This window comes from Papaver somniferum, chromosome 3 (assembly GCF_003573695.1).
Source record: "Papaver somniferum cultivar HN1 chromosome 3, ASM357369v1, whole genome shotgun sequence".
NCBI classification, from domain to species: domain Eukaryota; kingdom Viridiplantae; phylum Streptophyta; class Magnoliopsida; order Ranunculales; family Papaveraceae; genus Papaver; species Papaver somniferum.
In genome coordinates, this window is record NC_039360.1 from 27819871 (window position 1) to 27835939 (window position 16069).

General features: G+C 35.3%; 3 protein-coding genes across 4 annotated transcripts; 1 reads left to right on the forward strand and 2 right to left on the reverse strand.

The window, feature by feature from the left end:
• Positions 1 to 1895: 1895 nt before the first annotated feature.
• Positions 1896 to 4446, forward strand: LOC113355659 (zinc finger RNA-binding protein-like). The gene is made up of 5 exons (XM_026598573.1): positions 1896 to 2094; positions 3123 to 3330; positions 3475 to 3544; positions 3658 to 3770; positions 3860 to 4446. Exons 2-5 carry the CDS (start codon positions 3181 to 3183, stop codon positions 4223 to 4225), a joined length of 699 nt encoding a protein of 232 aa, XP_026454358.1. The 5' UTR covers positions 1896 to 2094; positions 3123 to 3180; the 3' UTR covers positions 4226 to 4446.
• Positions 4447 to 5715: 1269 nt separating this feature from the next.
• Positions 5716 to 8767, reverse strand: LOC113355658 (serine-threonine kinase receptor-associated protein-like). Of its 2 annotated transcripts, XR_003362512.1 has the most exons (8): positions 8440 to 8767; positions 8224 to 8359; positions 7927 to 8008; positions 6890 to 7065; positions 6612 to 6749; positions 6380 to 6519; positions 5949 to 6297; positions 5716 to 5853 (listed from the first exon to the last, which is right to left on the reverse strand). XR_003362512.1 is itself a non-coding variant. In XM_026598572.1 (7 exons), the coding sequence occupies exons 1-7, from the start codon at positions 8555 to 8557 to the stop codon at positions 6014 to 6016; spliced, it is 1074 nt and encodes a 357-aa protein (XP_026454357.1). In that variant the 5' UTR covers positions 8558 to 8767; the 3' UTR covers positions 5720 to 6013. The 2 variants fall into 2 exon arrangements, 1 of the variants encoding a protein (XP_026454357.1); XM_026598572.1 differs by having other exon boundaries at positions 5720 to 6297.
• Positions 8768 to 12210: 3443 nt separating this feature from the next.
• On the reverse strand, positions 12211 to 12879 carry LOC113359203 (AP2/ERF and B3 domain-containing transcription factor At1g51120-like). Its single transcript, XM_026602876.1, has one exon. The coding sequence runs from the start codon at positions 12877 to 12879 to the stop codon at positions 12211 to 12213; it is 669 nt and encodes a 222-aa protein (XP_026458661.1).
• Positions 12880 to 16069: the final 3190 nt, after the last annotated feature.

Genomic DNA, 16069 nt, shown 5'->3' on the forward strand with positions numbered 1-16069 from the left:
ATTTTTAATTCGTAATCTAATATACCGAATTTGTATAAAACAACTAGTGCATACTTCCTTGAAATTTTGATGATAATGAAATGATCAAGTCACCAATACTATATATGCATAAATATACTTCGTATATTATGTTTTTAATCTAAACTGCTTGAAATAAATGTAGATAGAAATGGATACAATTCAAGTATATACTACTAACCTCGAACCTAAGGATGACATATGCGTTGATGCCGATACATCTTCAGGTTCTTCAGAGGAACACGATCTTATCTCAAAAATTTTGATGTTCTTATTTTAACCTAACGAAGTTGACTCTAGTAATCTAATCAAGCAGCTTCGAGTTTTAGAGCTAAAATATGACAACCAAACTTGACATACCAACCTTGGTGGGTTCAACCGACCATTGCTCTAACAAGTCTCCACATAATATTTTAGATGAAGTTTCCATTGACATTGTCGTTCTTGAGTCTTCAATATTCAAGGTTGATTAGTGAATTACGATACTCATCTACCTTGCTTTATTCCTAGTCTGAGACTGAATTTAATAGACTATAAATCAAGATATAATTTTGGTCTACTAAATTTGAGAACAAGCTTGACATACCAAAATTTGTGAGTTTGACCGAAAGATGCTCTAACATTTGAAATGGTTGTGAACTTGGTGTTGATGGAGAAGAAAAGGATGCCAATCTTTCAAATAAATGTTGCATATTTGATAATAAGGATGGAATATATTTGGACATCACTTTTAAGATATGATAATAACTTTCAAATGAGATTTTTTTCCCATGTTCATGGAGTCAATCATTTCTACACTTTCGTTCCACATCAAAATCGATATCACCGCTCACTCGGGCATGAACGGATGCATTATAGCAACAACATATAAGGCTACTTCCTTATTGATTGTAACGAAGTGACCTGACAATCCATTTGGATCAAGATTATTGATGTTCATAGTTTCTTCATGAGATTTATGAAATATGTTTTCCCATATCTTGTTACCTTGTTGTTGGATGTAACTATCTTGTGTAAACAAAACATAATTCCTGCAAATGCATTCATCTTGTACAGTAAATCTTGCACCGGAATTTTATAACTTTGGCCAGTCTGTGGATTTTTGTGTTACATTATAAAAAATATTAGTTAGAGATTGAGAAGTGTAGAGAAGGTGCGAGTTCAAATGAGATTGAAGTTGTGTATTCCTAGGTTGATGAATTTGTATCCATTGGATGAAGTACAACTGGACGACATATAGTAAACCGATTGATCAAGTCGCTACATCATTGATTGTGTAGATTTGAACATGCGGTATAATCTCTACCGAGCGGTCAAGACTCTACCGAGCGGTCGAGACTTTACCGCTTGATGTATACTCCATCCGTCTAGCCAAGTGACATGTCTGAAACTTAGGCAGTTATGTATGACACTTTACCATGCACATAATGGGTGCAAAAGGGGCAAACTGACAAGTTCTTTCTTGCCCATCATCTGCAAGATCTGCACATTCTCCAGCTCCTGACCCACCCAACGTAGTAGCTCTTTTTTAACTTCACAATGGCGGACCAGATAGAACTGACAGATATGAGGGGTCAGACCACTTCAACCACGAGATCTACCAAAGAAATATCATAACCAAGGTCCCCAGACCAATTCCTAGCATTAGTCATCAGTTCCTAGGGCATGGGTCCATGGGAACCGGGCCTTACAGAACATAGGTGAAAGCATAAGTTTATTTCCACCGCATTATTTCTTCCTTACCATAGCATTTTTACTTAATACACCCAGATAGTTAATGATTTTGACTTGGGAGAAAAATTGTCGAAGGAATCTCGAGACTGGTATAGTACCACTGCAATCATTAGGGATTAGCCCAATTGATCAGAAGCCTAACTCTCAAATAGGAGATCAGCGGATCGAGTCCTGTGTCAAGTGTAGTGTGTAGACGATTCTTCTTTTCTAGTCCATCGATTTCAGTAAAAAGGGGAAATTAAAAAGAGAATCCTCCACTATTCACTTTACTTCACTTCTGTTCTGTCTCTAGACTCTCTACTGGATCAGCAAAGGCGCTGCTTTCTTTTTATCAGATCAAAGGTACTCTACTCTTTCTTTTCCTTGTTTTTTAATGGTTGTTTGTTCGTTCCTTTGAACTACTTCTTCTAGATTTTGATTCCACTAAACATGAGTAAACGGTACAGAGTTAGGTTAGGGTATATGTACCCATGTCGTCCAATGGTGCTACACTTTTGGTATTTGAAACATCAATTTCTTGAAAATTGACAGTGAAAGATGTCATCTGAGAAACTTGGGTAAATGGGGTTGATCCATATGAACGTTATAGACTTTATTCTGAAAGTAATTTTAGGTTTGGGGATGTTTTTAGAACCTGATAGCCGTAACTTAGATAATGGGTTTGCTGGCAGGAGAATAAGTAAGTACATTGTCATAGATTTGTTGTAGGAGGAGGAAACAAATAGAGTTAAGAGTTAGAAATTAGATGAGAATGGGGTATGAAAGTAGATAATGGAGAGACGAAACCTGTGTGGCTTCAGCTTCATTGAGCTGCCATTTCTCAAAGGACCTTTTGTTATTTTGAGGCGGCTTTGTAGGGAGTCTTTGTTTAGACTAGGGAAGGCATTAATTAGGTAGACCTCACTGGTGACTCGGTCGTCCCTCATTCATTGTAAGGCAGATTGGGTCACATCTTACCTTATGAATGCCACTAAATTAACCAACATTAGACGACAAACTTTACTTATGCCCGTCTCCTGCATTATCAATTATGCCAGACAGATACTCCGTGTGTATTATCAAATCTAATGAGGGTGTAAAGGATTCGAATCTGTAATGTTGGGTCGGATCAACCTGGCTTCTCTATCCGGGTAAAAGGTTGTTTGTTCTGATTGAACAGGCATGTTTTTTTTGGAAATCAATGCAATATTTTGAATGAAAGTCGATAGATCTTGCATATGTATGATAATTTAAGTGGCGTTTATCATATTATTTATCTACATATAGCTCGGAATACAATTGCCCTGTTGAAAAGTGGTTCATTTACTAAATAGAAAGCACTACAGCTTCAGAAGTTATTTGCTTATTGTTCAAACTGTTTTGCTTGTTAGGTCGCAAGTCTGTCAAGAGAGAGCTCTTACTTGAGGCAGTTAAAGCAAACAATTCTATATGGTTCAAATGGATAACGAGAGGATGAGATCAGGGAACGTCATGTCCGTGGAGATTGCACTACAAAGAGAAGCAGAGTACCAAAAGAGAATACAGAATTTGCAGAAGCCTTCTGACTATGATTCTAGAAAAATCATTGTGCCTGACCAGGTGACATTAGCTGCCTTCCTTAACTATGTGTCCGTTGTACGGTCTTCTGCTTTATAGAATTCTTTGTAAAAGTGATATGAAACATGGCATTTGTTCTATCCTTTGTTCTCTCTCGCCACTAATTTGGTTTGTTACATTGTATAGGTGGTACCTTCTAAAGTTGTACCTGAAGAGAGTCAACAAAAAGTCTATTCGCAGTATGAAGCATGTTCTGGTATACAGATCATTTTCCTTTCTGTCTAATTTCTCCTTTTTAATGATATCATAAGCGCTGTTGCATCATGCCATCATGTCCACTTTCTCAAACTTTTTTTTTTTTTTTGTTAGGTATGCTGATAGACCTTGTATCTAACAAGCAACAAAAGCTTGAACACGAGAGTCCTGTTACCAAAAGGGAAGCGACTCATCTGCAGTTTCAGGAACCCTCTACCCCAATCCAGGTTTGTTTGAATTTCTGGTTCGTAATCATGTAGTATTGCTTCACTTGTTCGGTACATAATACTTGCATCTCTTTTCATTTGTATTCTAGGGATCATCATCTTTGGTGGGTATGAAGCGCAAAACTCCTGAAAACTTCACATGTTCATCACCACAACCAGAGCAACAGTCTTATGTACCAGAAACAGTCAACATATGGTGCAAGGTATGCCAAGTCCCATGTACAAGTGTATTCAATTTCAAGCAACATTGTCAAGGAAGGAAGCACAAGAGCAAAGTAGAAGTAGAAGAGTTGAAGCATTTAACTATCTGTAATGATAAGAAAGATTCAGGGCCAGTGTGGTGTGACATTTGCTCGGTCCCATGCTCGGATGGATCAGCTTACAAACAACATTGTGATGGTAAAAAGCATGCTGCTTTCCTGAAAGCCTTTAATAAGGCAATGAGAGGCAAATGAGTTGGAACTGAAAACTGAATGGCAAATAGTAGGTTTGATCAGTGGTTGATTACAACAGTCCTTCTGCACTTCTTCTGAACAATCTGTGTCGATGTCAAATACATACACCAGCTTTTTGGAAGGCAGTTTCTTGTAAATGGTTTAGAGTAGAGAAAACCGTGGAATGTTGGCCGCTATGTTAATCAGGCATTAATCTTATCGATCAATACGAACAATTTGAATTAACCTCTTCTCTTCAGAAAAAATTAGCACATTGGCACTTGCCAATCCTTATAACTACAAATTACAGGTGATCCCTGCTGAAGGCTAATAAAATTTGTTATGAAAAATATAAGCATTCCAAGAAAGATATATAAGAAGTCACTGTCACTTCAAGAACACAAGACAATAAAGACATTAACTGATACTAATTATCAAAAGCCGCTTTTCTAGTACTTCTTCCTTTTACTCTCCGAAACTCTCATATCCAAAGTCACATTATCACTGCAGCATTCTCTCCTAGGTCTTTTAGCGAAACTAGGGTATTCATGTGAGGAATTGCTTGAAGGTATGCAAAACCTGTACCCTCGCCGTCCCAAAGGCTTAGTTGTAGTTTATTATGTTCATGCCATAATAGAACTTCACTGCTCTTTGTAATTGCGAATGGCTTGTAACAGGACATGTGTGGATGCCATCCCATACTAAACTCCTTACTCCATCTCCAATTGTGGTCGTAGTACTCTTCCGTTGTCACTTTGGGTTGCTGTATTCTTGTATCCGTTATCCTTTTTTGAAATGCCCATATATCTAGGATTTCGTTATCATGTCCTCTATAGTAACAACTTGAGACTAGCATTGTAATACTGCTGAAAAGAATCAAAAGGTGGTGATGAGACGTACTTGAACTTCTCATCCGCCAGATCATAGGCGACAATCTTATACACCTCTTGTGCTCGACGTTCAATCCAGTGAGTTGTTCCATTAGCAAATAGGCCTGGCGAATAGAATTCGTATAGGATGTTTCATTTTCTTCTCCACCCATTTTGAGAGCCTACTTCCACATCACCACGTCGCACATCATTTAACCACCTGTAACAGCATCTGACAACCTTACCCAAATCCAAATACATCGTATCCGCATGTTCTCCTGTTACTGGATTGCAAATACAATTTGAAAAAGCATTCATGACTGTCATGTGAGCGAAGACATACCAAACCATTGCATGAACCAACCATGTGACGACGAGAATAGAATAGCATATTTTACACGGTCTAACTTTGCAAGTTGATCGAGATTTACTTTATGTTCATCTCCATAGTAGAGCCCTACTTCTAATCCTGATTCAGATGGCAGAAGATTATTGTTAACGTTTGTATATGCAAATAAGAAACCGGTTTTATTCTTACCGATGAGATTTCTCCATGTTCTACATAATACTCGTTTGCTCTGTAAGGTGGATTCAATCGGTAAGCAAGAAAGTATGTATCCTATGATATCTGTGGGAAGCTTCTCCATGAAAAGATGATCTTGGTTTATTTCTTAGCTTTAAAACCCTAATGACTATTTGAAGAGATAACCAACATAGGGACCACGAGCCCATGTTGTGGGCGTCCTTCTATTATCACCACGAGCCCATGAGCCTCTAAAGCTATTCAATCAAAACATTATAAAGTGTCATGTCATAACAACAAAATGAATACCAGACTTGCATGCATTAAACTATTATCCACGTCAGTAACTCACCGAATTCATACTTAAAAACAAAAAGACTGATGAAATTCCCAAGAACTGTAAGACTTGGTTAAGGGTCATGCCACGGTAGTAGCAGTATTAACAACTTCTTCCTTCTCTTCAGTTGCAGTTCTCTCTTTTGAAACGTGGAAACCCTCGATCTTGCGAGATACCTCGTCTACCGTCACCTTCACTTTTCCGTTGCCTGTGATCAACCCATTAGTTGAAGAAGAATCATTGTCTTCGTGATACGTTGTCTGCCAAATTCTGATGGTACCATCTTCAGATCCCGATGCATAAGACTCCCCTCCAGGTGAGAAACGAACACAGTGTACAGGTCCGTGATGTCCTTTATTGCAAGCTGCGTGAAAATACATAATTGGTAACTCATCACGACGACACATATGCAACACCTCACAGCTTAATAGACAGAAAACACTTACCAATCTCTTCACCAGTATGGAAATCAAACAATCGAATCCACATGTCTCCTCCCCCAGCAATGAACTTGTTACCAAGTTTGGGTTCCAAAGAAGCCGATTCCACAACACATGGCATGTCGAAGCTCCTCACCAATCCAAAACTAGGAACCAAGATATAATTGTATACATGTCATGCTGATGATTGATTATCTCAAGGGAAGAATGAGTAATAGCAATAGGATTAAGGACTTACTGGTTTGCATCCCAAAACTTCACACTAGAACCATCAGCAGTTGTGATGTAACGACCATCCTGGCTCACTTCAGCACTAGTGACAGATGACTTGGTTTCAAGAGTTTGAACAATCTTCCCGCTTCTAACATCCCACAATCTGGTACACGTAAGATAAAAATAGAAAAGTCATGTTGACATATACTGAGAGGGGCTAAACCATAATCAGTCACGAAGTGATTCCACTTCTATTTCTCCAGACATGTAAAGAGTTCCCCATAATGGGCGAAATTAACATACCTCACGCCCCCAATATCAGTGCATGAACTCAATATTGTTTGATCACTATGAAGCCATTGTGCAGTTCTAATTGAACCAGGAGACTTGTCGACTTCTCTTGGAGTTGCATCTGGACGATTCAAATCGAAAATACGAAGCACTTTCTCGATTCCTCCGGTCAAAAGACGGTGTGTATTCTGAATCGACAATGACAAACTTGGAAATTAGTATGTAAGATATTACGGAGACGCTCAGTTTCTGTTGACGATTTTATGATTTTGCACATATCTATTAGCTCTCAGAGTTAGCCAAGTGCATTCAAGGTTATGTTAGATAAAGACTCTCGAAGAATTCCCCAAAGCTAATCCAATAAAATTTTGATATGCATAACTAGTAGCAGCAGATAGAATACATACACAAATGAGACCTTGTATACTTGTGATACTGGCTAAATAATAGTCGTGCAACTTCGCACCAAAGACAGACATATCCCATAATTTTTGTTCGTGTTGATGTCTTGATGAATGAAAAACTACGTTAGAGGAAATATGCATTGATGATCAATACTGGTGTGTAAGAAAAGACTCTTGCAGCATAAATAGAAAGGTTTAGCTTTAACCATATCAAACGAAACACAGCCAAATCCAAAATTTTCAACGGATACTTGTTCTACAGTGTAACTAGAAGAACACAGATGAAAGGAGGTGGATGCGGTAAAATTTAAACAACCACTGATATAAGACATATGCATTGATGCTTATAACAACTGGTGTGAACAGAAGCAATTAATGGGTGGAAAATTACATCAGAGAAAATATGCACTGATGCTAATTACTAGAGTGAAATTTAAGGTTCTTCTGGGATCGATAGCTAAACCATATTTAGTATGTGAAGAAACAAAACACAGCCAAACCTCAATCGATCTTTTTCTACAGTGCAACGAGAAGAACACAGATAAAAACAAGTGGTTGCAGTGAATTCTAAACAACCACCGATATAACTAAGCCTTCAAAAACTGTAGCATAATAATACGAAGAGGAAAAGAAAATAATGAGTACCTCAGAGAAGGCACATGCCCGAACAATATGCTTGTGTTCAAAAGAATGCAGCTCATCACCAGTCAAAGCATCCCATATTCTCCTGGCAAAAACAGAAGAATCGCATAAGATAGATAGCATCAAAAGTTCAAATCCCTAAAACATCCTCCCCTAAACAAAGACTAGTAGGCACAGTGTGTCGCACAGAAAACATACACTGCACATGCTTACATTACATCACTAGTCTTTCAATCTTTCCTTTCTTTTGTCATAGTTGATTACTCAATCTAACACTAAACACATAGAACAATAACTTACGCAGTGAAATCAGCCGAACCGGACGCAGCTCGTAAAGCATTTGTATCCAAACAACAACTCCAAACTGCACCTTTATGACCTTCAAAGGTTCCAATCCAATCACCAGTCTCTCCATTTCTCAGCATAGGACTAGAATCTGCAAAACAAAAACAAAAAAAATCAAAAACCGCACATTGAAATCAATTATCAGAAAAACCCTAAAAAGCGAAAACATACCTTTGCTTGCACTAATGAGAAAGAAACCATCTGGAGTCACTGGACTATAGAACAAATCCACAACAGGACGTGAATGTCCATGACAAACTAAAGGAACACCCAGTTTTCTCTTGTCCATCTCTTAAAACAAGAACCCACAAAACCCTAATTATTTTTTTCAAGAACCCTCGATTCCTAAATCAAATCAACCCCAGAGAGGATTTTCTTTTTGTACATTTGATAATGATTTATTAGAAATGAATTACATATTTGTTATTACTAAATAATTATCAGAAAATGAAAATCGAAACTCTGAAGGAGAGGGGGCTTTGGCGCGAGGAAATGGAAATGTGAACTGGTTTTCTTCTTATTGAGTTTCTCTTCTTCTCACTGTGTTAAAAGTGATTCTATACTTTTACTTGTAGGTAATTAAAATTGCATCGATGCTTCTGTATGTTACACGCGGCAGTCACGAATAAAAGTAGTTTTTAGAAGGCAGAAAAGCAATGGGAATTTGCCCAAACCCCAACAACTCGAAGTCAATCCTATTGGAAATTAAAAATAAAACAATTTTCTTTTTTCTTTATTTTAAAACTATTATGAGATTGTCTCACAAGTTGGTTTTAGTACACAATTTAGAATTACTTAGGCCAAGTGCTATGGTGTCTCATTTCTCTATCCTATCCCTCAAATGTAGGTAAAAGTTTAAAACTCAACCACTATAGTCTCTCATATCTCTATTTGAATAGGGATATTCCTTCCTTACTTAGCAAAGTGGATCAGATCTGATCTGCCTTGTAAGAAAGGGAAATCACACGGAAACTCAGTTTCCATGTGAAACGTTACTTTACGGATACTCGGTATCCGTGATTTTTTACACCGAAACTAAGGATTTTTGTTAGAGGGAGAGCAAAAACGGATTCAAGAAGTGCAAAAATCGTAGTTGACTCGGTGATTAGGTCGATTTATATATACTTTTATGAATCGGACAGAGATACCCTTAATGACCACACAATATGCTCATCCATTCAACACCAAAAGAAGAATTAAACTGCATCCCTAAACCCTAATCCTCCCTGCCATTAACTGAAAGGGAAAAATATCGTTTGGTCCTTTTTTAGGTGGTCCCATGTCTGTTTGGTCCTTTGGGAAAACGCCTTTGCTGTTTGGTCCATAATTATTTTAAAATATTAAATTGACCAAAGTACCCTTCCGTGTTAATTTCAACTTATTTTTTTGTACGAGTTCATTCTGTCTAATGAAAACTGTACACTTCATTATATACTATAAAACAGACTTCATTCCAGAAATGAACTCTTGATAAAAACCTATACAAATCAGACTTCATTCCAGAAATGAACTCCATATAAAAACCTAAAAAACATACTTCATTCCAGAAATGAACTCCATATAAAACCTATACAAATCAGACTTCATTCCAAGAATGAACTCCTTATAAAACCTATACAAATCAGACTCTCCATTCCAGAAATGAACTCCATATAAAAACCTATACAAATCAGACTTCATTCTAGAAATGAACTCCATATAAAAACCTAAAAAAAAATAGTTCATTATAGAAATTAACTCCATATAAAAACCTAAAAAACAAAGTTCATTCCATAAATGAACTCCATATAAAAACCTAAAAAAAAACAGACTTCATTCCAGAAATGAACTCCATATAAAAACCTACAAAAACAGATTTCATTTATGGAATGAACTGCAGCAGCATCATCTTCGTCTTCTTCAACAACAGTAGAAATAAATTCTTCGTCATTCAACAGCAGCAGCAACATCGAAAATCTTCTTTATCATCTTCGTTTCAATCTTCATCTTCTTTGACAGCAGCAACAATAACAGATCTTCATCTTTTTCATCATCTTCAAAAGCAGCTTCAGGAAAAAATGACTAAAAAACGAAAAATCATCGTCGTCTTCATCATCTTCATCTTCTTCTTCATCATCATCAGCAGCAGAGACAAAAAAATCAAGAAAAATTCACTAAAAAATCGTCTTCATCATCTCCACCATCTTTAACAGCAAACAACAACAAACACAAAGAAAAAACATACAAATCTTCATCGTTTCATCATCATCTTAACACACCATCGTAAACAGTAGCAGAAGAAAAAATAAGAAAAAAAGAAGAAGAAGAAGAAGTAGATCTAGAAAAAAAAAAGGAGGTGAGAGAAAATAAATCTGAAAATTATTTTCTTCTCTCCTAATAATGAGTATATATATGGTCCCCATTAAAAGGGTATTTCTGCCACTACCATTTGAAAATTACATCATCCATGATGTCATCCTAGGACCAAATCATAATTTTTAGGACCAAACTATAATATATTTTACCAAAAAGGACCAAACAGACAGTTGACTCAGTCAACTGGACTAGACTCTCTCTAATATATTATTCCTAAGACCATATGATATTTCCTACTAACTAAAAAGCATAAACTGCATCGCCAATTCATAACCTTCTCTACCACTCACAAATATCTTACTTAAAAATATCAAAACATAAGTACTCTGACCCTTTATAGAAGGCATCAGGCACCGCCAAGTAGTGATTTCCGATTATTCATATTGATGTTGTTTTATTATAATGAATGATGATTTATAATTATGTTTTTCCTAGTATGATTGGAACTATTTGTAGTATAAATTGTTACAGCAAGTCTGGCATTTGCCCAAGTGAAGGTTTTGTTTCGATTATGTTGCAGATGAGAGAATCTCAAATTTAAAAAATATCTTACACGATCCTGCAATTAGCTGTGATACTCACCATTTCCCTATTTATTGCTAAGGGTTTCTTCGACACTTACGGATTGATTACACAAATCATCTTTAAGATTTATTTTTGCAAATCGTCTTTAGATTAGAATGGCGAAACAATGGCAAGATAAAAGTCGTCGCCATTAATGGAAGTTCAAGTTTTGGTGTATTATTCATGGTTAAACCGTTTGGAAACAAGAAAGTGTTTTTAAAAATTGTATGTACACAGTGAGGATAATTTTGACCGATTATACAAATATACAAAACCGGTTGTGACTATCGAGTCAAATACGATTTTTGCACTCCTCGGATCCGTTTTTTCTCTCCCTCTAATAAAAATCAAACTAAGTATGCGTTTTTGTTTTTTTTAGTTTTACCCTAAAACTTTCCTTTTTCACTCTTTTTTATACTAAAATTCTTTTTTTACCTATTATATATCCTTTTTTGAACTCTTAATTATCTTTCTTTACATAAACAAATATATTCCAATGGAAAAAAAAAATGAGAAAAGAAAAACGGAAACTGAGTTTCCGTTTGGCACTATTCACATGGAAACTCATGTAGGGAAGAGATAAAAGGGCACCATGGTGAGGCTGCCTTCAGACCCATATCCTTTCCTTTTATTCAAGGGATAGGGAAGGGATGCCCTGCACCATAGTTCTTGTCCTTATAAGATAAAGAAAAAGTCTTGTAGAAGCAAGAAAGTCAGTTTTTTGTGAAGCAAATTGGTTGCGCTTCGTACTTTTATTTCAGGACAAACAAAAGCACTTCTACTTCTAATATCCACACAAAAGGTCAGCGAACGAAAAGGATATACCAACTAGAAGTAAAGTGTCTACATCTCGAAATGTGAAAATACTTCTCTGAAATCAAAAGCAAAGAAGTACCCACATAACAGATCCCTTTCGGCAAAAAAGTAAAACTCAAATTACATGAAAATCCAACTAAAATAACAATAAAAACATGATTTAACTGTTTATTCAACAGTTCCAATTTAAAATAATTATTCGCTTATTTAAATTTCAGCGCCGAACAATCTTATGGAATTGCTTCTCTTCTTCCTTCCCTTGTTTTCACTAACATTCTTCTTACCTTTTGCTTCTTTTATACGAGTATCGTCTTTCATGCAATGTCGTACAACTTCAATTATGAAAGATATTTTAGGCTCAGTGTTGAAATCGACGATATCATACCTTTTCCAAAATATAACAATATCGTCTTTCCGTAAGCCTTTATTTTTTACGAAATTTTTCCATCCTGTAGATAAAACAAAAATTTTACTTGTCTTCTGATAACAATATTCGAACTTCAATAATTTCTTTGACGATCGGCCATCCAAGAATTCCATTTGGATAACATCTACCCTTTCTTTATTTTCCTCGTGATTTACGAGAGGAAATTCTTGTAGTGCATTCTTTTTTGGAATACAAAACCTATTACGTGCGCCTAAATCGCTTGGTGTTAATGGCTTCTGGAATATTTCTATATCTGTATACCAACCTTGTTCTCCTTGTTTAGCTATGCATTTAGAACTTTCCTTACCATCTGTGTCTGGTAAACCAAGCACAACATTATTGTTTTGTATCTTTCTCTTAGCGCTATTGGTATCTGCATTTTCACCCTCAACTCTAGTACGCTTTCTTGTTGAAGTTTTATCATATTTGAGACTAGATTCCCCCTCCATTGAAATTATAAATCTGGAAAAATATATCTGAAAATGAATTGAAAGCAAATCGAGTTATAAGGTGAAACTTTGAGATTTCGGGAATATTGTGGATGTTGATGGACTGATTGGAGGTTGGAACTTATATCTGTATTATACAACTAAAAAATGTGAACAAAAATCTAATTTGGATTATACCACATTTAATTTTAGATTTTCATTTATGATGTTCAATTCAATAGGATACTATATATAATTGATAAACATATTACGGTAGAATACAAAGATCGACGCTGTAAAATTGTTTGAACGCCAATCGCATTTATTTCATTCGATATAGCTATCCAGTTTAAGTGTTTTTTCAAGACATATATGGTATTAGTGTATACCATTAACAATGGAAAACTTTGTACGCGTGCCACCAAAATCACATAAGAGTCGGGAAAACCTAATAAGCGTATATTTGCATGAGTATACGACACATGACCTTATTCTGGACGTAAAAAAATATGATTATGAGGTTCAACCCTCGTCGGAAAGGTCAGGATGATCTTAAATAACAAAAGACTACCACATAACTCAGACACCATGATATCTTTGTGTCTTTACCGTGTGCAACAAACTTTTTTTTTTCCGATTCCAAACATCTTATCAACCCTGTTTTAGTGTAACATGATGATACGTACCCAAATCCAGCCAAAACTTTAAGTAAATCTCACGCCAAATTTTCCCTGAAACTCCCGTTTTTGAATGTGTTTTTCAAACTTTATTTTCTCGCCAAAAACAAATATATAATCCCGTGAAGAAGGTGGAGTGTCCCTGATCTGGATTTAGGGTTCCTTTAGCACTAGAGTGTCGCTTATCCAAAACTGGGTCCTTTTAGCACTTGCCCTTGGGGGTGCCTTTAGCATATTTCCTAGGGTGCCTTTAGTAATTTCTTCCGGGGAACATATATCACTTCTCGAGAAACTTTTTCCACAAGAGTTTATTCTCCAAAAACACTTATACACACATAAAAACAACATAATAAAAACAAAATGAGAACTAAAAAAATGAGAAATGAGTTGAATCAGACACAAAAATGTGTCTATCAACCAGATGCTTGGTCTAGGGAATTTTCGTGCTCCATTCTTAATATTACGATTAAAAATATGAAAATATAATTATCAAGGCAATGATTGAGATCAATTTGAATGCTAGAGTTACACCATCAATTATAAATTAAATCTCTAAATATTGTTTTTCAGTGGAATCTTTAGTTCCAGTCCTCCCGACAATCTTAAAATCAACTTTTCTTTAAATTTGTTATTTTTAGGTTTAGAATTCTAAAAGTCAATCTTCATAAGTCTGAGTAACGAACATCGTATTTACCACTTTTACAACTATATCAATTTTTGGCGTCGTCGACGCAAACTTGTTTTTAGATTTGTTTTTAGGTTTATCTTTTATTTTTCGTAGTAGTTTTATTTATTTTAGATTTTATTCTTTTGTTTTATTTTACGTTTTTGGTTATTTATATATTTTCTACAAGTTTTGCAAAGTTGAGCCAAAGACTTTGGTGATCGATTGAAAACTTAGCGGGAAAAAAAAGGAAAAAAATTTATTTTTATTAAATATTTTTCTATTTTTAGAAATTGTATTAGGGTTTTAATTTTGAAAATTTTCTTTTATTTTTGGAAATTATTTTTCATTTATTAAACCCTAAGGAAAGGTATTAGATATAAAACTGCACATGGAAGGACGATAATTACGATATTGTCTCGACCCCTCGGGTTCACATACTGACATAGGAGTTGGTGGTCCGATTTGGCTTCAGCGGTTCATCCACCGTCTGGAAAGGGAAGTAAGATTCTAACTACCCATAAATCCCAGTCAGTGGGTTTTCTAGTCGCCTTTGTATGTATATATGTTGAGGCTGTGAAAACGATTTTAATTTCTAGTAAAGGGCAAAGACTGTCTATACAAGATAAGTACTCTGATATCATCATCGTTTCCTTCTTTCCCGCTTTAGGAAAACATTACCAAATGTGAACCTAAGCCTCAAAATGGACTAGAAAGATACAGATATGGTAACGAGCTTGTAGGAAAGTCGTTCAAAATAGCTTTTAAGTATTGGTTAATTTGTTAGCTTAACTTAAGGTTCTGGATGATTACTATAAGTTTGAATCGTGCCGCTTTTTAACCCAAGGAAACGTTGCCACAAAGGCAGGGTTATTCAATATCCTTAGAGCTTATCCTGCTTCTTTTTGATTTACTTTAATTCATATCGTTCTAATAAGTTTGCTAAGATTGTAATTAATTAATAAAAATTTAATAGTTGTGGAAAAAGGTTCATTAAGACTTGTGAAGATTTTTTTATTTTTATACTTAATTTTAAATACTAAATAAAAAAAATAAACAAAGATGATGTCAAAATGATTGAGAGTATTATGGCTAACGATTCCACCATTCACAAATATTTATGTGATTCAATATTAATTTTTATCATTCAATTTTAGACAATATAGCTCTAACAAAAGAATTTGTGATTCTAAATTATTGCGTATATTACAATTTCAAAATCATTTTTTTTTCCATTATGCTACAGGTTTGGAGTTTGGATCGAAAACAAATTGAGCCAAAGACTTCGGTGACTAAAAGACTTCGAGTCAAAGATAAAAGCTAAAAGAAATTAAAAAAAGATAAAGAGTTTTATTTGTTTTTTTTTTTTAGATTTTAGTTTTATATTTCTTTTAATTTTATAGATTTTAGTAGATTTAAAAATAAAATTGTATTAGGATATCTTCTATTTTTGTAATTTTCTTTTCTTTTTGACTCTGGACATTACTTTTATTTTTAAACTCTAAGGAACGGCATATCAAATATTAAACTACACAAGGAAGAACGGAAGTTACGATACTGTCTCGGCCCCTCGGGTTCGTACATGAACATACGAATTTTTGGCTCGAGTGGACTGCAACGGTTCATCCCTCTTCTAGAACAGGATGTAAGTTTTCCTAAGCACCCACAAATCCCCTGTCAGCAAGTTTAATGGACGCCTTTGTTTGCATATATGTTGAGGAATTAATACAATTTTAATTTCTAATAAAGGGCAAGGCCTGGCCAATACAAGACAAATACTCAGATCTCATCACGGTTTCATTCTTTCCTTCCTTAAAAACACGTAAACTACGCGAACCTAAGCATTAAAATTTTGATTAGAACGAGACCG